The sequence below is a fragment of the Catharus ustulatus genome, chromosome 2, assembly GCF_009819885.2.
Source record: "Catharus ustulatus isolate bCatUst1 chromosome 2, bCatUst1.pri.v2, whole genome shotgun sequence".
NCBI classification, from domain to species: Eukaryota; Metazoa; Chordata; class Aves; order Passeriformes; family Turdidae; genus Catharus; species Catharus ustulatus.
This window is the reverse complement of record NC_046222.1, coordinates 15,441,948-15,466,941: the sequence shown is the minus strand read 5'-3', so window position 1 is coordinate 15,466,941 and position 24,994 is coordinate 15,441,948. Positions and strand designations below refer to the sequence as shown.

The 24,994-nt window shown below is 44.1% G+C and overlaps 1 protein-coding gene across 1 annotated transcript in view; it reads left to right on the top strand.

Moving 5' to 3' along the window:
- Positions 1-24,994, top strand: part of MAP6 (microtubule associated protein 6) — a 43,469-nt gene that overhangs the window by 11,261 nt on the left and 7,214 nt on the right. Inside the window, exons 2-3 of the mRNA XM_033051244.2 lie at positions 16,910-17,123; positions 18,944-19,140. Coding sequence (XP_032907135.1) covers positions 16,910-17,123; positions 18,944-19,140 — 411 coding nt within the window. The remainder of the gene's footprint in view (positions 1-16,909; positions 17,124-18,943; positions 19,141-24,994) is intronic.

Sequence of the window (24,994 nt, the reverse complement as noted above, 5' to 3'; positions counted from 1 at the left end):
AATTGGAAACCCTCAGAAAACAAATCTGTTGCCTTAAAGGATGGTTTTCTGGTTGGGTTTCTGCTGGTACCTGTAGTCATGGAAGTCTTGGCAAATTTTTGGTGAGTGTTTGCAAAGCCCAGCTCTTAGAGTTATGTGATTTGGGGAAGTACTCAGCTTCCTCTAGAACAAAGATCTTGCAGGGTGGTGCAATGTCCAAAGTTGGCAGGGAATAACTGGAAGGTATTTATTTAAACTCAACACACTGTGGTTGTGAGTTGCAGCCAGGTGTGTCTGTCCAGCCCTTCCTATCTCAATCTTTGGTCTTCCAGTGGGTTTGATGTCTAGTAGTCCATCAGTGGTGATATACACATCATCATCTTTCTCACACCCTCTGGGGCAGCAGGGGTGCTCCAAGGAGTTAGTGCTGGAACTGATGGTCAGGCTTTGGACTGTATCACACTGATGTTTGATATGGAAATTGGGTGGGAAGTCAAGCTGGATGATTGTGTAAAATTGGTCTTTTAATTTCAGACTTAGGACATGATGCAAAATAGGAGGAAACAGAGGCTTGTGTTGTAATTATGGCCTGGGAAGAGTGAAGATGAGAAGGTGGTGAACCCCTTTCACACCCACGTTGCTCTAATGAGGGGAGTTGTGAGCACTGAAATAGAGGCTGTACTTTGTTTTAGGGTCTCAAAAACACTTGCAAACAGTTGTGATTTCAGCAGTGCCCAGTCTGAATTTCAGCAGACACTACATTCCAGCCCATATAAGTATTACTGGGTGCTAGAGACTAGCAGTGTCCAGGTTCAGGGCTATGCCCTTGATGTGGAAACTGCATGTGTGTGCAGTGCAGAAGGGGAAATGAGGGAATCACCATGACCTCAATTGCTGTGCTAGCTCTATCCCTCTTTGCTGTGTGGAGACATCCCTTGGGAAGCTGCACAGGTGCTGGAAACGTGTTCAAGCTTCCACAGGAACAAATTATTAAGGATATTCTACTTACAAAAAGTTACAGGAAATAGCTGTATAAGTGTAAGACCTTGTGGAAGATGTTCTTCCTGTAATTCTAATTGATTCTTATTACAGGTAAGAGATTTATATGGACAGAAAGTGGCATTAGGACCTCCCATCTGAGAGCCCATCCAGAGCCATATTTCATCCATGTAATCTCATGCTGAGTCCTTCACTTACATTTGGCTGAATCATTTTGCATGAATTGGAATTCAAAGAGATCTTGACATATTGAAGAAATAGCTTGAAACAAAGAAGCAGCAGTTCAGCAGAGGTGAGGGCAGGGAATGACAAAGAGGTAGGGATCAGCTGCAGTGCCAGTGCAGATGGGAACAGCTGGGGAGGGAATTGTGCAGGGAATCACAAATCACATGTCAGTAATTGTTATTTCATTTTAATAACAATAAATTAGCAACAAAAGCACTCCAAAATAAACACTTTGGGGCAAGTAATGTACTGAGATACATGGAGAGGATGTCTAATAATCTTTGCACAGTAGTCAAGACTTGAGTAGATTTTTTTTGTTCAGGTTTTGGTTTTGTACTTCAGCAGTCATGGACCAGAGAAGGTTCTGAGGACACCCATTAGAGACGCCAGGAGTGCAGCAGAATGGTCATTGCAGGAAGCTGGAAAGTATGGAATGGTTTTGGAAGGGAGAAATGGATTATTAACTTTGCATCTGTGAAATGTAACAGTGGATTAGGATGCTCAAACCTGCAGTTGTCACAGCCAAGAAGAGCAAAAGTTGGATGTCAAAAGTTAAAAATGTATTAAGTGCATTGCTGGACAAAGTCCAAGGGATATTGTGCATCTCTGGAGATGCCAAGAGGATATGTCCACAGTCCCTCTCTGTGAATCTAGGAGGAAAAAAAAATTCATTATCACTCATTCGCTGCATTGATTTTTTTTGTCTACAGTGACCTTGGTGCTGCTAGCTTTTATTTATGCTCCTCAGGGCACAGGTTGGATCAAGCAACTGGAGTTTTAATAAAAACTGGGTGTATGTGTGATGATAGTTGATTTCTATTATTTTGATACCTTCAGTTGTCCCGCTATCCTCTCTCCTCCCTGCCAAACTCTCAGTCCTCCATCCCATGTTGGGGTCCAGCTGTTGGAGCCTTACCCCATGTTGGACCTTGTGTACCTTTGCAACCAAGTCCAAATAACCTGTTAGTGGGCTCACAGCCTCCTCACATTCGTGTTGACTTGAAATCAAAAGCATCATTGCTTGAGAGCAGAGCTCAATGAACCTGCCCTGCCTGGCTGGGAAACACTTCATGGAGTTCAGAAAGTGTGTGGATGTGGCACTTGGGGTCCTGGGTTAATAGTGGGCTTGGCAGTGCTGGGTTAATGGTTGAATTTGATTATTATATAGGTATTTTCCAATATAAAATACTCTATAATTCTGTGACTCAAGTGCAGGCTTCGTGTAGCTGTTGCAGAGATCAATGGAAAACACCCTCTTCAGGGGAGGACCAGGATTTGACCAAACAGAGCACAGTGCAACCAAGAATGACCCCATTGAATTGTTAGCATGCAAGTTAGGGTTTTTTTAAATGCTAGATTGAATTATTACTTAATATAAACATTTTATGAACTGCTGCAGGAAGTGAATTATTTATGGGAAGGGAAGGAGTGCTTTTTCTGAGCCTTTCTGCTCTGTCAGTTGCAATAAATATCAATCTAAGAGTGTTTAAAGCTTGCATGCTCTGCCTGGGAGACAAGAACTCTGCCTTTTTCCATCATCTCAGTTAAATACCTGCCTAATACATTTGTCCCTAGCATGTTTTATTTTTTGTTTAAGTTTGGAACAACTCTAAAGGAAGAAGTATTTGCAGATCGCCTCATTTTCAAATGAGACAAATTGTTTACCCAGCAGGATACAAATGGCTTGGAGGGGCTGTAAACATTTGCTGTGTGCACTAAAGTGCATTGTGACAACAAATCCTCCCCCTGGTTCTTCACAGAAGACTTACAAAAGTGGTGCTTCTATTTTTTAGCTCCTAAATTTACTGCCTGGGAGCTTTTTTTTCTTTAAGAAAGGGATTGCTGTGCACACTTATGTGTGCTGGCAGCTGGGTTTGGCAGGTAGGTGTGGTGTGGGTGATGCATGCAGGGACTGTGCAGTAGAGGAATATTTTACTCAGTTCTATGTTAATGGTATCTTTCTTGGGAAGTGGGTTTCCATGATCCAGATATATTTTTAAGGCTATTTACAGCCACACTACAATGGCACCATCCTCTAGACATCAGATCCCTGGGTGGTAACATCCCATCAGCTTCACAAATCATCACAATGCAGGATGCTCCCAAAAATGGGAATAGGCTCTGATCTCTTGAGTGTTTCTGTGGTTTTCTCCCTGTCTGTGCAGCTCTCCAGGCTTTGATTGCTGCACACAATATTTCTAGAGCACCTTTGCTGGCACAGGCAGCTGTGCACATAGCCTGGATTTTCTTTCTCATGTGTATGTGAGTGGTGTTTTTTGGTATGATATTTTTGGTGTGCTCAGCATGATGCTTTTGATGGAGCCCTGTGACATGAGCACCATTGATATAAAGACACAACCTATTTGGCCTGAGCTTTGCTTTTAGAGCTTTATATTCCGTGCAAACACTGGAGGAGCCCTTGAAAAGAACCAATTAATTATAAAACAACCTTCTTCCCAACATGCTCTCTCACTGTTTTCCTATGACCATCCTTACCCCTTTTTATTACACTGTGACAGTTTTGGTGTGGATAGCATGGTACCTGCAGAGACTTGCTTCATTCACTCATATCAGCCCTTGTTTTTAAGTAATTAGGGGGGATTTCACAATACAGCCATCTATTCCAGTGCCTTCTGCTGTCTGTTCCCCACATTCCCCCAAGGCAGTTTTGGTGGTCCAGTATTTCCAGATTTGGTACCATGGGACTAATCAGGTTGTTACAGAGCTGGAGTCAGTGAGTTCTCCCCATTACATTATTGATGCTTAAGTGATCCTGGCAGTTTCCCAAGCTTGGGGTGGAAAAGTGCAGAGCATTTTTTTCATTTCCTGCAATTCATCTAACTTTGTGTCTCCTGGTAGGGACAGCTTCTAAAGAAAGATATGTTAACTGGAAGTGGATTGAATTGAGTGTTATGCTGTTAAAAGTGATAAACTTTGATGGCCCTCATTCTGCTCTGCATTCACCAACACAGTCCCACTCACAGTGCTGGTGTGTTGTATGGTTTCCTGAGAAGATGCATGGGCATCCAAAGCTCTGTCTCTTCCCAAAGAAGCTTTCCCAACTCCCAGTTCTCTCACACTGTCCCCTGAAACTGTCTGTTCATCCCACTTTAGTCACAGAGCCACAGAAGGGTTTGGGTTGGAAGGGACCTTAGAAGACAACCCAATTTCATCCCCTGCCATGGGCAGGGACACCTTCCACTAGACCAGGTTACTCCAAGCCCCATCCAGCTTGACCTTGGACACTTCAGGGATGGGGCAGCCACAGCAGCTCAGGGCAACCTGTGCCAGGGCCTCACCACCCTCACAGAGAGGAATTTCTTCCTAATATCTAACCTAAATCACCCTTCTTTCAGTTTAAACCCCTTCTGCCTTGTCCTAGATTTTCATGGTGCTTTTTAGAACAGCCTTCCTCACAGCACCCAGGGCAATTTCAATGGAATAATCCACATTTCCTCTCCAGTAATTCCACATCTATTATGCAAACTCTCCACCTTAATGTCTACCAGGACAAACTGATTTTATAACAGGATTTTGCAGCCTTTGCAATAACACAGTATTTAAGTGTAATGATGGGAGGGGAAATCCAACTCAGCCTTTCTCTCAGCTCAGTAATCCTTTATCTTAAGATCTTTGCTCAAGCCTCAGCTCTCTTCTTTCATCTACTTAGTTCCCACCCAGATCTGTTATGGTTTTTCCAGTTAAAAATAATTACAGCCTCTTAATTTTAACTACAGAAACATTCAATGGCAGCATTGCACAGGAAGGCATCAATTGACAAACAGAATTCAGTCAAAGCCTTGTCACTTTTTAATGTTAAAAAATACTTTAGATTTGTTATATATATCAAATTTTGTAGAGAAATAGGACAGCCTCAAATACACACACATAAGCATGGCAGAGGCAGGTGATTGGACCAAATGTAGGTTAATCTGCGTTCATCCACATCTGTATTGCATTATTCAAGGCTGTGTAGTTGTCACACTCCCCATGATGTGTGGAGCACGTCTCACTGTTCCTGACATGGGTTACACACTTGGGACATGGCTGGAAATGGGGAAGTGCAGCTCATCAAGCTGCAGAAATGTTCACTGTGGAATTGTCATCATGTTGGACCTGGTACCCCAGTGGGTGGGTTCTGCCAGAGCAGTTCTTGCAAAAAATATCTGCCACAATTTTTTTATTACTATTCATTTTATATACTATATGTAAATATTTATATAGTATATATAAAAATGTGTGTGTCATATTAGTATTATTTTTAATATTATTTTATTTGTATAATAAATATAAAACACTACGTGATCTAGGCAAGCTGATCTAGTTGAAAATATCCCTGCCCATTTCAGGGAAAGGGGACTATATGATCTTTCCCTTCCAACCCAAACTATTCCAAGTTTCTATGATTTTAAGCCTCTGACAGTGGGAGTGCCACTAGAAGATATGCCTTGAGGATGGATAAAACATCATGGATTTGAACTCTCCTTCCATTTCCAGGAATAAGATATTATGCACCCAAAGCATATATAAATACAGGAAGTTTGTATTACATGTCTGTATTTGACTTTGTGCACTAAAATGGGATAAAATTGGGTGTCCTTGGACCCTAAGCATGTGTGTGTGATTTTCTTTCACAGAGGTACTTTTGGCTTGGAGGCTCTGAGATGTTAAAACATAAGATCACTTACATGGTACCTGGTTGTTACAACCACCCCAAGTTCAGTGATCAAGCAGAAAACAAGAGGTAATCCTGGCTGCTTGGCTCTGAGCTGAGCTGCAAGCCTGTCTGTCCTGTGGGCATCCATGGCTGTGAGAGCAGTTAGAGCTGTGTCCTCACATCAGCATCTCCCTCCCTCTGCAGGGTCACTGAAGGTGGACACAGGGATAATGCCAGGTGACTGCAGAGTTAGAGGATAGATTTACCTGACAGGAGCAGCATGGACAGAAGAAGTGGGCATTATTCAAAACTCTCTTTGCTTTGAACTTCCATCTGTGTGTCACTGCTCCAGCCCAGTGCAAGGAAAAACTCAATTATCTCAGGGTCAAGGCTCTGGGGAGACCCTGGAACCTCCTGCAGTACTGAAATGGGCTCCAAGAGAGATGGAGAGGGACTTTGGACAGGGAGTGACAGGATGAGGGGGAATTGCTTTACACTGACAGAAGGCAGGGTTAGATGGGATATTGGGAAGAAATTCTTCCCTGTGAGGGTGGTGAGGCCCTGGCACAGGCTGCCCAGAGAAGCTGTGGCTGCCCCATCCCTGGAAGTGTTCAAGGCCAGGTTGCACGGGGCTTGGAGCAATCTGGGATAGTGGAAGGTGCCCCTGCCCATGGCAGAGGGCTGGAACAAGATGGTCTTTGATGTCCCTTCCAACCCAAACCCTTCTGCAATTCTCTGATATTCTGGATATTAACTTTGCCATGGGATTTGGTTTACTGCTTCTTTACTTAGTGGTTAAGGTCCTTGTTCCTCAGTGTCTCCTCCACGAATGTTCATGGGGATCCTATTCATAACCTCCCTTTTCCTCTCATCTGCCTTGTCCTCACTTTGGACATGTAAACTTTTTGAAACCAGGTGACTAGCTCTTCTGTGAAGCCCCACACTGGAATTTCTTTCATATATTAACTGAAACTCAGATTGTTTTGAGACAAATTTAGGAGAGGACACTCTTCTAATGAGGGTTCCTCTAAAAGGGTTCCAACAATCCCTTTCCACTAACAGGAAATGGATATTAATGGATGAAAGTGAAAAAAACCCCCAAACACAACAGTTTATTAACAAACAGAATGCCCACAAGGCAAGGGGGAGAAAGTAAATGACTGCTAAATATTAAAGCGTTAGACCACTCCAGGAAAAATATCCACTCACAACATGCACTACAAGATGATGTTGGCTTCTCTCTCTCAGGATAAAAAAACCAAACAAACAGGGGCTTCACACAGCAGTTTGAGCAGCAGATGAAAATTTGGTGACTGTCTGGCATCAACCTCCTCTCCGTGGCAGACAAAGCAGCTGGGCTGGAGCCTCTTGGTGTGCTTTCTCTCCCCATCTCAGTTCCTCATTTACAGGATATTGAGATACAATCATATAGTAGCTACTGCAGTGAGGAGCAAACAATATCACCCAAATCATCCATGGAGTGGTGAAACAATATAGCTGCTATTTAATTTTCACCATCTTCTGCCTTTACCCACCTTTACTGGTTAATCTATTTCTGCTCCCATGTGAGTAATTACAGTCATGCAGACTAGAAATGAAACCTAAGAACAACACTAAGGAAGAAGGGAAGTAATGATTCCATGCAGGAAGCAGCAAAATCCAGCAAGTCAAATTATATTGCTGCAACAGAAAAGCTGCTTCTTGTCAACAGTGATGTCCTGACCTTTCTCCAGGGAGACCCATCCTTCTGTATCCATGGTTTGGATGATAATTGAAGAAATTAAGTCAAAATCTTGTGGTCCCAGGCACCACCCATCTCCACCTTTTGCCTCAAGGGCAAACCTTGCAGTTCCCATGCAGTGGACTGCAGCATCACCTATTGGAGAAGGGGCAGGATTTAGGAAACAGGAGCTGGTGATGGGCTCAAGCAGCTTCACAGCAAGCTCCCCATAAAGTCTGGGCAGGAAGGTTTCCCCAGCAGTCCCTGCCCAGCCCTGTGAGAGTAACTGGACTTGATGAATTCCCCCCTAGCAGTGTGGATGGACACTGGCACAGGTTTCCAGGGAAGCTGTGCCTATCCCATCCCTGAAAGTGTTCAAGGCCAGGCTGTGTGGGACTTGGGGCAACCTGATCTAGTGGAAGGTGTCTGTGCCATGGCAGGGCAGCTGGAGTGACATGAGTTCTGAGCTCCCTTCAGCCACTCTAGTATTCTATGGATTTGGACAGAGGTTGTCAGTGGTACCAGTCAGGGAGATTCACTTGTCCTTTATCTCCTCAGGCAGTAACTCTTCAATTCTTTAACCAACCATCTGTCCTGTCTTTGCTTAAAGTTGATGCCTTTGGCTTCTCTCCTCATCCTGCTGCTGGATCTCCCTCAAGGACTAATGTCACTGAGTTTGTGAAATGCAGTGGCTTCATTTGACCTTAAAAAGCTTCACTTTCCTGGGTGCTCATTAGCACATTTTGCTGCACCAGATTCTCCTGTTACAAGTCACATCATGGATTCACATGGATTAATTCATAGTTTTTGCAGTATGAAGCTCTGATTCAGGAAGTTGTTTATTGCCCAGATTTACATCTGTGGAGCAGCTAAGGGTCACTATGCATTTGCTGAAGTTTTCTGATGAACTGAAATAATGCATTTTTAGTTCATCTGCAATTTGTGTCTTCAGACATTTTAGAAGAGGTGTGAAAACATCTTTCTGCCAAGAATCCTGCTAGAACCAAAGACTCACAAGGCCATCAGATGAGGGTTGTTCAGCCTTGGAACTGGTAGAGTCCCTCATGACAGATTTAGCAGGGTCAGATAGATACAGCACTTGGAAACATGGGTTAGTGGTGGGTTTGGCAGTGCTGGGAGATTGGCTGGACTCAGTGATCTTAGAGGGTTTTTCCATTCCTAAAGATTCAGTGGTTCATTGTCCCCTTTTTACATGGGGATGAGCAGAGGCAGGCAGCTGCCAGTTTCTCTGCATCCCATTAGATATTTGAATTACTTCATTGCATTCACCATGAATTGCATTAAAAAATCTTTGCACTTAGAGAAGAATTTCCAATGCTGTGTTGTCTTTGCAATTTCTTCCACTTTTCCTAACATGAAGGTTTCTTCTCGAGGGTTTTTATCCCTGGGTCCCTAATAGATGAACCTACTTAATTCACATGTCCATATTACTGTGCAGTGATGTGTGTTGTCGTGAGCAGAGAGTCAGATATGGGATACTCTTTGGCCCAGCAAACTCTTAAAAGAGCACTCTGGCTCTGTTGTGAATTGTTAGGCAAGTCCTGCCTAATATTCTGATTTTTGGCAGCAGCTTTACTCAGGTGACCTGCAGCTAAATCACTCTGGTTTGCAAGTTCTTAAGAATGCCCAACCAGGTCTATTATAAAATGAGTTATTTCTTGAACAGACAGGAGCTTAATGGACAAAAGGCCTTAAACAGAGTTCCTTACTACACAGGATGAAACAAAGGACTACTACTAGATACCATAAAGCAGTCACAATACAAATGTACCTATATTATAGCTAGCAAAGAAACAGTAGAGATTAGGAGCCAACAAACGACAGATAAGCTTTCTGGTGGCAGGAGTAGAAGCTTTCCTGCTCCAGGCTCTACTCACACTGTTCTGGTTCCTGCATCCTATCCAGATCTGCCTGTGGCAACACTTTTCCCAATCCTGCAGCAGTCTGTCAATAAAGCAGCTGTGGTGTCAAAGCATCCATGGTGTGAATTGCTTTGTTTGTTTAACTGTGAGGCAAATTTTACAGTCATCCGTCCTTTTGGAGGACAAGGGGGCTGAGCTGCTGTTCCTAGACCAACCCACTGGAGAATTTAAAGGGGATATTGGCAGAACTTTGACCTGATCCTGACCCATTTTCCAGGGGTGCAGGTGACATTTACAGATGGATTATTTCTGTGAGCAACATCACCCTGGGAGCTTTTCCAGCAGGCTGCACAGACTGGCTTTCTTGGTGACACCAACACTGAGTTCATCATCTGTACAGGCTTGAGCCTGTGTGGAGACAACCTGAAAACTACTATATGGAATTGCCAGCATGTGTCCCTTCCTTAGCAACACCCACAAGTTTACAACACACAGGGAAATTTAGGGTGGTACAAACTGGCAGATTTCCACAGGACTGTGATTCACAGGTGTCAGTATTGTTTGGTTTAGCCTCTCTCCAGATCCCCAGATACACTTTTTTCTGATTTTTGGATCTCTCCCCAGAGTCCATGCTGTTCCCTTTGGCAGGTGTTTAGCTGCCAGGAGATAGGGATGGCTTTGGGCTCCTGGGCTGTTGCAGATGGTTTGGATACAAGATGGATATCCTTTATCAGGCTAAGAGTATGTTCTCCCTGTGGCTGGGGAGCACAGGGAACTGGGTGCAGGCTGAAGGCTGGAGAGATCTAAGGTGAAGGTAGCAGTGGAAAGAAGGAAACAATCCTGGGGGTGCTGGTGTTTACCCTGATGTCCGTAAAGTCGATTTTGTGTGACAAAGCTCCCTAGATGTGCCACTTAGTATGAGCTGAGGATTTATCTCAGCCTTTTGCATCATACCTGCACCTCTCCACACTGGCTGGGATGTTAGAGTTTCTCACCCACAGCTATGTATCTCATTCAGCTCTTTGGTCCTCTGCAGGGTTCACCATCACCTTCAGTCCTGCTTTTGCGATGTTTTCATCATGACAGCCTGCACAATAATTCTTCCTTCTTGAAAGCCCACATTCCACGGTCCTCAGGCAATGCAATATCCATTTTGGGGGGCTGCTGACTCAAACAGCTTTTATAAATGGATGGTTCTGCTCTGCCAAATGACTTGGTTTCATCCTTTCCAGTACATTGATTGTCTTGCTCATAACCTTCTTCATCAGTGCAAAGTCACCTTTTTGAAGGCTCAATACTTTTCTCCTCTTTTGTGCCAGTGCTGTGCTTGATGGGCTCTCACCAGGGATCTTTAGAGATACTGGTCCCTGCCCATCCTGCTCACATTCACTCCATTGTCCATTGTCCAAGTTTCAAATTAATTCATTAATATATTTCACATTGTTTTAGTCTTTGTACACAATTGGCTTATCCAAACAGAGTTGCTCTCTGTAGATATGTTTATATATATGTGTGTGTGCATATCTGCCAGTCTCAGAGGCTGATTATTAATGTTTGGGGAAAAAATAATCTTGGCCACCAGGAACCTCTTTGTACCATTCATGGCCTCACTGAAGCTTTACAGTAAATTATTGTGTACAAGATAATAGCACAGGCATTAGAGGATAAATCTGTCATTAAGCCTCCATGTAGGAGTTGGAGATGGGGCACTGGATGCAGCAGGCAGTGACAAGGGTGTTCTTACACTTGCAGTGGCAAATTTGTATGTTGACAAGACCATTGAAAGCAGGAGTTGGTTGGAATTGACCATTGATCAGGCTTTAAAATCAGTTGTGTTTGCAGGAGGATGCACCCGTTTGTGCTGACTCCAAATGTATTTCTTTCTGTTCCCATTAGAAAAGAGAACAGCTTTAGGATCAAAACACAAGCCTGCTCCTCACCTGAGCAATCCTTTGTGAGCAGAATTTGCCTGAAATCCATGTAGCCCAGTAACTTCATCCAACCACAGCCAGAACCAGACAAACAGAGGGGGCTTGGAGGAGATTCCTACATCATGGAATAACTCCTGCTCTGGCTCATGGTTTTCCAGGAACAGTTAAATGCTGAAGACAACTCTGAATACTCTTGTTATCCATCTAAACAGCCATGACTTAATTAAATCTCATTATATACTGAAGTCCAGTGTCCTCCTTTGGCACTGAGTTCAGCCATTATTATAGATTTTGAGTTTCCCACTACTTCATTTCACCAAACTCTCTTTTCCTGTTTTAAGAGCAGGAGAATACTTAAGAATTCCAGTATTCCAGAAAGGCAAAATAATTTGAAAATCCCAGACATACTTTCTGCTTAGTTTGGCTCAAATGTATCTTTTTGTTTAGAGGAACATTAAAGAGAAATCTGATGTTCTGAAATAGTCCTTGTGAAACACTTTGATGTTGTGCTTCGTAAGAAGAACATTTTGTAAAGTTTATTTTTCTTCAGTGAAAAACCTGAGTATTTTTCTTTTTTCATTGTGATGAATTTTCCAGATTAAGCTAGAAATATCCCTCCTGTGCAAGACTCCACCATGAAGTCCCCCACCTTCTTTTTCCGCATTCTTCATTTTTTTGTATGTGTACATCAAGAAGAGGGAATAGGCCTGGCTCAGTGCCAGCAGAGCTGCTGTCAGCAGCATAAATTGAACACCCTGTGCTGTTGCTGATCAAATGCAGCCTCTCTTTAAAGTCCTTCAAAGAAGGTGGAGGCTTGAAGTGGTGAAACCTTGTCCTGTTCTGTCCTTCCTTCCCCCTTCTGTCTTTCCTTTTGGCATCGGTAGATACAGGCAATCTGTGCCTACACAGGACTTGACAAGCATCTCCAGAGCCAGCTGGGAGCTCATTTCAACCCCAGTGTGCCCTGGCTGGGCTGAAAGAGGGTGCTCAGGTCACCTTCATCCTGCCACCACCTTCAGCAATCATCAGTCAAAGGGAAAATCCAATTAGAACCACCAGGGTGGATGAAGCCTCATGCAGGAGCAGTGTGGTGTTCACTGATACATGTGGAGACCAGGCTTGGCTTTAATGGATATGGATCAGGCCACCACCTCCCCAGGCTACTGTTATCTGACAAGATCTGCTGCCTTTGTGTTTGGAATGCATCTGCCCTGTCCTGTACAGACCTCTGTTCTCATCAGGTCTGTAGATAGGTAAACTCTCTTTACTCTCACTGGGAAATTTTCCTGTTGATCATGGTTTACAAAAGGTCACCTGATGCCTGATAATACTCTTTGTCACTGAGTTTTATTTAAGTTCCATTTCAGGTCAGCACTGAGTTCCCTGTAATTATTCTTTGTAAGGCTGGGACCAGAACTAGGCAGAAAATTAGTAGACATGTAATTTGCTGCTATTTCAGTTCAACCCTCCATTTCATGCAAAGAGAGCAGTTCTTAAAATCTTCCTCAGCAAAAAAAAAGAGCACTGAAAATCCCTTGGATGAAGAATTTCAGAGCTGGGCTAAGCTGTGCCTGTTGGTTACATCCAGACTGGAGCTGGCCCATGGTCCATACTTGCTGCTTAAGCAAAGGTTTAAGTGAGCTGTGAGATCAACCTCTTTTAGGATGGGTTCCAGCACGTTCCTTGAATCCTTTGAGAGCTAGTTTGGTGTGCAGAATTCTTCAAAGGTCCAGGCACCACTATGGCACTCAAACATGGTGATCCAGGTTGCAAGGTTGCTAGTACCCTCTTGGCTGCAATTCTGGCCCATTGCAACTAATGCAACTAAAGTAATTGTTGGGTTGGATTCAGGAGCTGGCATATTCCAAGGGCTCTTCCCAATAGGTTGTTTTCTCTCACTTATCTGTGGTAGAGGTGGAGAGATTTAGGAATTAGTTCTCATTAACCATATTGAGTTTCTGTGTGGTGATGCAATCAGCAGAGGATAGCCTGTATCTATTCGGTAACACTTATTTAAGGTTTACGTGTTGCCTGAATATCACAATAGACTTGGAGACCAGCCTGTTGCCCCAGCTGTAGCTGCAGTAAATGGTCAGAGATTCTCTCTTCCTCCTGCTGTCTCTGCAGCTCTGGATGGCAGATATGGAGAACTGGACACACTGGATGTTTCAGTGATCTAGTCCCTACCTGTGGCAGGGCAGCTGGAATGACATGATCTTGAAAGTCCCTTTCAAATCAAACCACTCTGATTCTGTGTGTGTGGTAACAACGAGGAGTGGTTGATCCATCCCACTAAACCAGGTTGCTCCAAGCCCCATCCAACCTGGTTTTGAATTCTTCCACGGGATGGGGCAGTCACAGCTTCTCTGGGCAACCCACTGTTTCTAGATGTGCCCTGAATCCATGAGGCATACTGGTATTTAGAATTTATTTGTCAACAAGGTGTGGTATTTCTAGACTGATTGTCTTCTATCCTCCATTTCCAGAGGCTGTGGCTGAGCTATTTCAGAGCAAGGATGGAGACAAGCAGTCTCATTTTTTTACCATCAGATGAGACTGGTTGTTGCATTAAGAGCAGAGCTCTATTGCAGAAATGCATTCCCTGACAGCCCACAGGGAGGACAACACTTTTCTGTGCCTTTTCAGAGATCACAGGGGTTTGGGGGGAATGCCTGTCATTTCCTGCATGTTTATGTTTGCATAATACATCTGCTAATGGAGTTGCCAGGCACTATGGCAACAAATACACGTTGCTTCAGAGCTCACTTCTATATAAGCCAACATCCTATAAGCAGCAGAATGAATAAATCCTTGTTTGTGTTCCACCTTTAAAATCCACTCCCTACATCCACAACACAACAGCGTTTTCCCTTTGTCTCTGGTTCTGTAGATGCAACCTCTGCTTGGTCTTGCTGTGATCCATGGGGGCTGGTTGTTCAGCTGTCCTGAGAATGAGTGAGAAATATGAATTTTACGTCTTTCCCTCAGCTGCAGAACATCATTTGGATCAGTAACGTGCCCATTTACTGATCTTGAGGAAAGCTATTGTGATTTTCACCTCTGAAATTTCCACTTCTGCCACAAATACAGTAGAAAATAGCTAATGGCTTTTGAAGTCTCTAAGGAAGAAATCTGAGAGATAGGTGGGCAGAGAGAATTAGTCCACTGTTTTATTTATTTCTACATATTGAAAATATATAGTCTACTTTGGAACAAAAGTGTATCCTAGGAAGAAACCCCTTCTGAAGAGTTTAGGATGAGCTTTGAGTTTGTCATTCTGTCTTCGTTTGGTCCAATTTAAAGGAGAACACTCTGGAATGAGCTGTCTCCTTTATAGGTTCTAACAATCCCTTTCCACCAATAAGGAACATAGATGAGTAGATAACTGAAAAATTAAGTTTGCTAACAAGCTGCAACAGGCAAAAATAACAAATAGATACCAAAATTGGTAAATGTCATGGACTGCCCCCAGAACACACAGACGCCCGAAAATGCCAGCGACACACACACACGCACACACACACACACACACACACACACACACACACACACATCTGCCAAGATGGTGCTCTGCAGCTGAACATGTGGTTCAAAGGACAAAGGGAAAGGTGGTGCCAGTCTTCCCTCACCCTCTGCTCTGCCTCCTGGACAACTAGAGCTCCAGCTGGTATTCTCTGGTAAAACTCTTGGAAGGGCATTGCCTTCCTTGCAGCAAGAGACGGCAGAGCAGGCAAGGCACAGCTGGGTTGGGACAAGTCGTGGTTTTCTGTCCTCTGCCAGGACAACAGATGACCTTTTCCAGCCCAGCATCCCTGCCTGAGCATCCTCTGATGACATGCACATGTCCAAACTTAAGCTTTCCTGATCCTCTGGGCTCAATACAGCTGCTTATCTTCATAGAAGTAAAACCGAATATCCCCGTTCTCGTTTGACAAATTTGGTGGAAGCTGATTAAGATGTTCAAAAGTATTACAGGAAGGGATTACACAGTCCCCTTACACAGAGTTCATTTCCCTAGCGTTTGGGGGTTAGATTTTCTTTTTTTTTTTTTCTTTAGGGAATTCTCCTCCATTTCATGTCATAGAGATGGTGAATGGACCTCAAGATGTAGCCAGGGCCTTGGCAAATCATTGGAATGGTTCTGGGGGAGAGGGAGAAGCAGTGTGGTGGTTTCTTGCCTTGGGGTGGGTCTGTTTTGTTGGTGTTGCTGCTGTCATTGATATTTGTCTGCCTTGTTTTATATTTTTATAAATGTGTGTGTGTGTGTATAAATATATGTATCTATTTTAGTAAAGAACTGTTATTCCTTTTCCCTTATTTTTGCATGAAAACTCTATAATTTCAAAGTTATAATAGTAAGGAGAGGGATCATATTTTTCATTCCAGGAAGGTTCCCCTATTCCTAGGCAGACATTTGTCTTTTAAACCAGGACACCCAGTAATTCAGGCTGAAAATGAATAATGCAACCCAAAAATGGTTAAGGGGAACAGGCAGGAGGGCCAGGGTCTGTAACTTAAGAGGCTTAATGCCTTGGAAGTCCTGAAATTGAGACAAGAGCTTGGAGCAACCTGGTCTACTGGAAGATGTCTCTGCCCATGCGAAGGGGTTGGAATGAGATGAACTTTAAGGTCCTGGCCAACTCAAACCATTCTGCAATTCCATGATTTCCAAGGAAAGTTCACCCTTTTGCAGAGGGCTTTTATCAGCACTGGTAGGATAGATCCTGGCTTACATTGGAGTTTTAAGGATCTAAACACTGTCTTGGCCTATGTCTGAGCACAACCCCCCAAGTTAGCAACCCCTTTAGGGTTTCTCCTTCCCCATTCTCAGGTGAATGGTGAGTTTTAGAGAGAAATTGAAATGGTTTGTTTCAAACCTGCTGGTGTTGTATTTGGAAAAACTGCAAAAAGCAAGAGGAGGTCACTGTGGATGGGAAGCAGAATGTGTCCAGAAGACACTGAGCCACAATTTCAACTGTTTGGGGCTTTTCCTACCAGAAGTTGCAGCTCTGTCCAAAAGAAATGAAAGATGGTGTTATTTTTGCCCTGTAATTCAGGAATCCACTATCAATTAATAAAGGAAAGCTCACAATATATCTGATAAACTGCATTCCCTTCTCTGCTTGAGTTTACATCTTAGTTGGTATTGTGTTAATTAGTTATCTGTTTGTCCTAATTATTTATCTGCTAGTATGGAATTAACAAAACTCTTCTATATAATAGGTGCAATGTAGGTGGAATCACACCAGTCTCTACTTACAGGCATGGCTAAAGGATGTCCAGAACTGGCTGATTTTAACAGACCATGTTTCATTTTAATTTATCATAATGTGTCAATAGGTTTTGGATGAGGTAAAAAATGAATTGTTGGGTACAGTTTCTATGTAAATCTGATTGGATGGAGGCAAAATGCTTTCCACAAAGACTGGGTTGTGCATTGCAGGACTCCATTCCCATGTTATCATTGCTCTCCTGATGGTTTAATTCCTGAACCCTTTTCCTTTTCGATCTTCAGAAATGAGTTCAGACCCTGGATAGATGTCAAGCCCGTGAAAGCGATAAAAGCAAAGCCCCAGTACAAGCCACCAGACGAGAAAATGACCCATGAAACCAGTTACAGTGCTCAGTTCAAGGGGGAAACCAGCAAGCCTTCTCCAGCTGATAACAAATACCTGGAACGCAGAAGGATACGCACCCTCTACAGCGAACCCTACAAAGAACCTCCAAAGGTGAGAAACAGCACAAGGGACCCATCCCTGCTCCTGGTGGGACACGTCCAGCACAGTGAGGCTGGGCTCACACTGCTTGCTGTCACTCCCCTTGTGTGGTATCCTCATTCCAACCATCAGGTGCATCTCGGGATCCAGCTTGGAGCTGGTGGTGAATAAAACACTGAATGTGTCCCGGCCATGTGTGCTGCCAGCCCGGAAAGCAGCAGGCTCCTGGGCTGATCCCACAGTGTGGGCAGGGAGGTCAGGGAGGGGATTCTGCCCTGCTGTTCCACTCTGCCCCTCTGCTCTGTGACACCCCCACCTGCAGTGCTGCCTCCAGCTCTGGGGTCCTTGGCACGGGAAGGACATGGATCTGAGTCCAGAAGAGGCCATGGAGATGCTCCAAGAGATGGAGCACCTCTGTTACAGAGACAGGCTGGGAGAGTTGAGGATGTTATCCTGGAGAAGAGAAGGCTCTGGTGAGACTTCAGAGCCCTGTCAGTGCCTAACAGGGCTCCAGGAGAGCTGGAGAGGGCTTTGGACAAGGGCCTGGAGTGACAGGACAAGGGGGAATGGTTTCCCACTGCCAGAGGGCAGGGTTAGAAGGGATATTGGGAAGAAATTGTTGGCTGTGAGGATGGTGAGACCCTGACACAGGCTGCCCCATGCCTGGAATTGTCCAGTGCCAAATTTGAGGGAGCTTGGAGCAACCAGGTCTAGTAGAAGATGTCCCAGCCCATGCAGGGAGTAGGGAATGAGGTGTTCTTTAAGGACTCTTCCAGCCCAAACTGTTCTATAATTCTATGGGCTCCAGCTTGAGGCACTTTGGAGACAGTAGTTCCCTATGTGAAACTAAAGTAGTGAGGCTAGGGCCAAGATAAAGAGGTTTTTCTGTTGCCATTTCCTACATGGTTATCCAGGAAGCTTTTTCTTCCTCCATTCAAAATTTTAGGAACTCCACATTACATTTTATGCCAGGAGCCAGATGCCTGTCACAAATTCAGATCATTCCACAGATTTTGACAGCGTGCACTTCTGGCTTTGATCAGATCAAGAACATGTGTTGAGAAGGACCTGAGTTGAAATGTCTCCCAGCCTTGTTTTCTAGGACCAGAGGATCTGCATATAAAAGGAGTCAGTCTATGAAGTTTTAAATGGAGAACCATAAGTTGTTGATGAGTGCTTAGATCTGTGAGGACTGAGAGGCATTGCAAGGCGAGCATGTAGGAGAGGAAAGCTTCTGTCCTCCCTTAATTTTTCTGACTGTCCTTCCTATTTTGGGGGTGTAGAAACAAGACATTGTTGTGGAATTTTCTCATGTGCCAATTGGTGTTCTGCACCTCAGGTATCCCAAAGTAATTTTTCTCCATTTTGGGAATCTGTTAAGGACAAACAAACAGAGGAGTCCCCTTCTGAAAGAAAGACTTAGAGCAACTTCTTTGTCCTGAACATCATTTCTCTGCTTCCAGTCCAGACAGAGACAATCCTCTGTGGGTTTGCAAAACCCTTCCTGAAGTCAGAGAAAGATGCAGAAATTGATAAAATGACTGATGATATTCCCTCTCCTATTCCCCCTGCTCTGTCCTGATCTGGATACAATGGGCTCTGCTGGCTCCAGGGGCACTGACTTCAGGGCATCCTGGAAGGAGCTGGCCATTTACAACTCAGCATAAGCTCAGCTGCTCCCCTGCCTTTGTGGCAGGGCAGAGATGAGCAGATAAGTAACATTTGTGCTGTTTCAGATCTAAATCCTGTTTTCCACTTTTCCTTGTGTCTCTCCTCTCTCCCTCTCTTTCTCCATCTCTGTGTTGTCGTTTTGCCTGTCGCTCTCCATGCAGGTGGAAAAGCCTAGCATAAAGCCTTCCAAACCAAAAAAGACCACAACAAGCCATAAACCTCTGAAAAAGGCCAAAGACAAGCAGATTGCATCTGGCCGGGCTGCCAAGAAAAAGAGCGCCGAGACCTCCAACACTGCAAAACCAGAGGATAAGGAGAAAAGTAAAGAGATGAACAATAAACTGGCTGAGGCAAAAGAGTAAATGTCACTGCACTTTCCTTTCTTTCTCATTTTTTTCCCTTTTCTTTCTTCCTTCCTTCCTTTTTTTTTTTTTTTTTAATTCCCTTTGATTAAATAAAGGCCACAAAATTAATTAGAGGCTTCTAATCTGCTTTTTGTTCTGATTGTATTAGAAGCTTTTCTGTTTTATTTCCAAGGAGGATTAGGAAATCCTTGTTTCTGAGGTCAGGTTGTTCTGCTTTGCCTGCACAACACGGCTCTGCACAGAGTGAGGGATGTGAGGATGCACAAGCAGGGTCCTAAGAGATGAAGGTGATGGATCAAGAGTGATTACATCCAACAGCTTGTCCCTTTCCTTGGTTCTTCAGTGCTTTGACAGCATGGAAGTGCCCACTGAGCCATGAAGGGGCTGTGCTCTCATCCCATGAGGCCCTTTGGGATTGACCATTGTCGTGTCATCTCCCACTGTCCCACTGGTGTCAGCAGCTAAAGGGGTTTGGAGGCAGAGAGGATCAGTTCATTCATGGTGCCATGGGTATGCTGTAAATCCACCAAAGTCAATGGTGTGGCCAAGAACGATTTCCCCTGGTGACACTGATGGGAATTCTGCTCCAAGAAGCAATAGGAAAGGAGATCCCATGGAAGCAATGGGCCAAATCCTCCCCAAGGGTAGCTGGGAGTACATCTAGCTGCATCAAGGCAACTTCACTCATCAACAGCACTTGAAGTCCTTGATTTTAAAAAAATAAATTGTAAGGGAAGGTGCAGTGAGCAGTGAAAACTTTCCAAGCACATAGCAGGTTAGGCTAGGTTATCAGCAGGTTGTTCTTCCCTATTGTTTCCCCTAAGTTATGGATCTTGTTAATTATTCCTGTTTTGTTTCAAATCTTGGTCTGCTTTCTTCACTTCTGGGATGCCAATAGGCAGAGCTAGGTTTCAGAAAGGGGTTTAGTTTGCAGATGTGACCTTCCAAGGGGTAGAAAGAAATGTGTCACCAAGGTTGGCTAGAGCTGCCAGCCCCCGTTGTGTTTATTCTTCCAGCTGTTTGTGTTCATGTTGGCTCATGGGCATCTCAAGAGGGCCATAAAAAAGTTGCTGGGATCCCTAGACTCCCTCCAGACAAGATCTCAGGGTTTCAATTGTATTTACTGTGCTCTTACTCTAGGAAATCCCCAGGACCAGTTTGGAAGCCCTAAACACAGCAGGACCATTTGTCAGCGAGTGTGAACTGGCCCAGCACAATGGCATTGCATGCCACAAAATCTGGGACACTGGATCAGTGGGAGAGCTGTGGTCCCAATCCAAATTTATGTGCCTGACTTCTGGATTGGGTGCTAAATACAAAAGGATTGATCTTTATCCCACCAAAAGGAGCTGTTGAACTCTCCCACAGCAGAGTGGCTGCAAGTTAAGATGCAGGGTTCTTGTCACTTATTTTTGCAGCTCCAAATTTTCTCTCCTACTATGAAGTCCAGCTTGAAACTTCCAATGACAATTGGGAAGCATGAAGACAGAGATGGGAAGTAGAGTAGGGAGGTGGTGTGTTGCTATAGAGGTGGTGGAATAAGGAAAGTCTTACTGCTAGGGGTATTTTAGAGATGTGAAATTATCTAGCAGAAAAATGGAGGGGTTGGGAGGGTGAGGAGTCCTGTTTTGGGATTTTCATCCCATTAGAATTGGGTGTTTTGGACACATAAGTGAGTGGTGGGCTACAAGGTTGAGTGAAAGTTTCCAATGAGGAGGAAAGCTCTGTGATATACAGATAGTGACATTTGCTGGCCTTAGTAATGAATAAATGCCAAGTTCAGTGTATCATGTGATGTGTCCTGTTTGCCTTGCGCTAACAGCCTAAACCTTTGAGTATCAGTAAATGTAGTGTTCTGAATTCAGTGGTGTAATTCCAAGCTTAGCTGTGTTAGAACTGTGTGCTATGAGCTAGTCAGGTTGTGTATGTGGAAAATATATATTCATATATAGAAATATATATATATATTTAAACCTCCACTGTTTAGGAGGAAACCAGGGAAAATCCTCCAGGAAGTAAAACTGTGGAAATCTTTGTGAATGTAGTGCTATTTTTTTTTTTATGTGCATGCCTCATGGAGATGCTGACCTGTCCATACTGATCATTGCTTTTCTGAGTGCTCAGAAGCCCCTGCAGCACTGCTCAGCTCTGCCTCCAGAGCAGCTCAGCAAAAGGCTTGTGTTGAGCTGGCAGAGAAGCGTGCTGCTCACAGCTCTTCCTACCTGCCACATAAGGGACAACTAGCCAGAGAAGATGAGCTCCCAAGACTTGGTGTGATTCCTTGGCTTTTGAGATGCTTCATGCATCTTCACACTCCCCAGTAACGTCCTTTCCTACAGGATGTAGCATAAGCTGTGAAGATGATGTGTCACAGCAGGCAGAACACATCAGGAAGGCACCAGACAGTTCAAATAGCTCAACAGACCAATCTTACACCAGGACAGACCATGCAAAACAGTTCTTCCTATTATTTTTCATCCCTGAGCTTCACATTTAAAGATACACCACACTTGCCACCATTTCACCTGGAATTTGATGAGAATTTAGCCCTTGACTTCAAGGTGAAGTAAATTTTTCCCAAGGAACATCACTAAGATGCTCAGACCACCTAATCCAAGCATCTCCATGGCTCTGGATGAACTGCTGATCATCCAGCTTGGGATGGTTTCTTCTTAACGAAGAGCATCCATCACAGTGTTTGAGACATACACGGTGAGTGGTCAGAATATAGCTTTATGTTTCCATAATACATGAAGATTTTTGGTGGCAGGGGGCTTGGCACTGGAAGACTTTTAAGGTCTCTTCCAACTCAAGCCATTCCATGAGGTCACTACAAAGCTAGGTATGAAGTGTTAGCCAGTGATTTTAATTCCCTCTCTAGTGAAGGAACTTTCCAAGGGCCATTGAGTTGCCTATTTTTGACACCTGTCTTTGGGTGGGATGAATGGTCCTTGAAAGGTTTTCTGTGCAGAAAGAGCCTGGGAGACTGGTAAGGCCTGGGTATCTTCCTCTCACATCAACAGAACAGGGATAGAAATCCTGGCTTGTGCTCCATGTGCACCATGTCTGCAGCATGCATCCAAGCACACACACATATCCAAGCACACGGGCTGGCACTGCATTGAATACCAGGAACTACAGCAGAGGCAAGCCTCAGGGTGAAATCCTGCATTGCTGTACCTTCCACAGACTCTATGCCCATCCAATCCACTCAGGTTTATCAGAAAGGAGACCAAATCTCTGCCATTTCAAATTCATCTTGGGCTCTGAACTTGCCAATCCCACTGGGAAACAGTGCTCTGCTGTTCTGTGTTTCCAGCTACCACAATGCTGATTCTGTTCCTCTGCTGATTTGTAATATGTTTTACTTTTCTTGTAAAAAGGAAAAAAAAAAAAAAGTGTTTTGCTTTTTACCCTGTGAGAGTTCCTGTGCTATTGCTTGCTTCCACATTTTCACTGTATTGTACTGTTACTCCTTTCTGCAAAATGGTGCTAATTGCTGACTGAGCTCCTGTTTCCTGACTGCTTCGCACACCAATCACCTGCTTCTTCATTTCCACAAACTCTTGCCTCTTGGAGGCAGATAGGAAGTGTCTAATTAATATTTTGTGGCCTGGGTTTGGTTGCATATCACAAATTGTCTCTTGTAAACATGTTAAGCACACCTCCTTGTGGTGCTTTTTCATTGTTGGTATTCTGATGAAAGTCTCACACACGTACACACACAGACACACACACACATATTAATGTACCGCCAATTGATTGTGACGTGCTTGTGATCTTTGCTTGCTCAAAGGGTTCTTTTTCCAATGATAAATAAATGCTGAAGACTAATACTACCTCCTTGATCTTGTTTTCTCAATCAGAAGCACAGTTAAGTGACAGGAATGCTGTCCAAATGAAATGAGGCTTGTGTTGCTTAGAGGTGCCACTTTCCTGCCTGCTGTGGGGACAGCTGGGCTGGCACTGTCTGACTCCCTTTAGGTGGCTGCTGACCTCAGACCAGTCTGGCATGAGCTACAAGTGTTCAAATGCAAAGATGGACTGTGAAGTCATGTGGATGGTGCAAGTTTTCTTTTATTTTTCTGTCTAAAATATCGTTGAGCAGAGGGTCCGTGCTGTGCCTTGCTCATGTCCACCTTGTTCTGGCTCAGGGAGCAGAGACCAAATCCCAAGGAGACCTGGAGGGAGGGTAGATGGTGTGTATTTACCAATGTTAATTACACTTTTTTTCAGCTGCCTACAGTTTTTGTTTTCTCCCTAAACCAAACCTGAAAAATGTGGTCTACTGGAAGGTGTCCCTGCCCATGGCAGGGAATTGGAACTAATTGAGCTTTAACATCCCTTGCAGCCCAAACCTTTCTGTTGTTCTGTGAAGAACACCTGAAAGGCCAATGAGAGGGTCGAAGGGGCCCTAAATCCTCTTTGGAAGGAGGTGGTAAATTCTTGGATTAAACACTTTCAGGGCACTGCAAACCCAGCCAGTGCTGAGCTAGTGCTTGGCAGAGTCTGTAGAAGTGCAAAGCAGTGATTTTATATTAATTAAAGCATTGGCTATCTGGAGAAAATTATGCTTGAGAAGAAAGCAGAACTGAGGGCACAATTTTATGTTAAATTGTGAACCCTAATCTTAGCTTAATCTCTTTTTTTCTTCTAATTAGCCTGCAATTCCAATTTTTAATCACATTTTCTCCTTTAATGGATATCCCCACCAACCTGAAGAAAATTACTGTATTTTTGAGCAAACTGGTCTAGTGGAAGGTGTCTCTTACCATGGTAGGGGGTTTGGAACTAGATGGTCTTTCAGGTCCCTTCCAACCCAAACCATTCCATGATTCTGTGATTTTAAAACCTTTCTTCCACCTCCTCCTCCTCTCTGTTCACATGGGCCACCAAACCTTTTCTGCCTTCCTATTGCTAAGGGTGCTGTTTCTCATCCCTGCCTGGTTTTACAAATCACCTTCTGAATTTATTCAATTTGTGACCTCAAGCTAGTAACAGTGCTGCTTTCTGATGTCCTCTGTGTCACCCTGCCTTCCCTCTCCCTTCCCCACCAGTTTCATCCATTCATCAATCACATCTACCTGTATCATCTTTGGAGTGTTTCAGCTGGGCTGTAGGTTGCAGAATTTATCATTTCACTTTCTACAGCTGAGAAAATGCTCATTTCTAAAAGATTGGTTATTATTATTGGGGCTTCTCTGTGACAATCCATGATGGGCAGCAAAGTCCTTCTCCCATGACACTAAGGTACAGGGTCTTTTCCATGCTGCAATCTTCAGAGGTAATCCATCTGCTCCCTGCAGCTGTCCAGAGTGCTGGAAAAGATGCCCTGGCTACCCTTTGGTCTCTGAACTCACTCAGCCTTATGCAGAAAGGGGCAAGCTGCATTTCAAGGGAACAGCAGGACCTGTTGGGCTGACGGAAGGCTGGACTCCCTGGTCTTTAACCATCACTGTCTGAACCACTGGTGCTGACTGACTCCTCAGTCTTCACCAAATCACTGGTGACTGGCACTGCTCACCTCTTTGCAAGGGCTGTGCGGGAGGGCTTCACTCAAAATGAAGTGCTTTGTCTTACAAGAGCATTTAATGTGGAGGTGTGGAGGCACTGAGTCTTATTTGTCAGTGTTGGTGTCTGGCTGAAGTGAACAAGGAGGGGACACAATAAATTGAATTTTGAAAGTTGAGTGTCCCTCTAAAATACAACAGAGCATCTTAGAGGTCTTTTCCAACCTAAATAATTCTGTGATCTGAGAGTGATCAAAGGCTTTGCAGAGGTGTCCCTTTGACGGCTGTGAGCAGTCTCATGAGGAGTTGCCTCCCTGCTTCCAGTTTTACTGAGCTG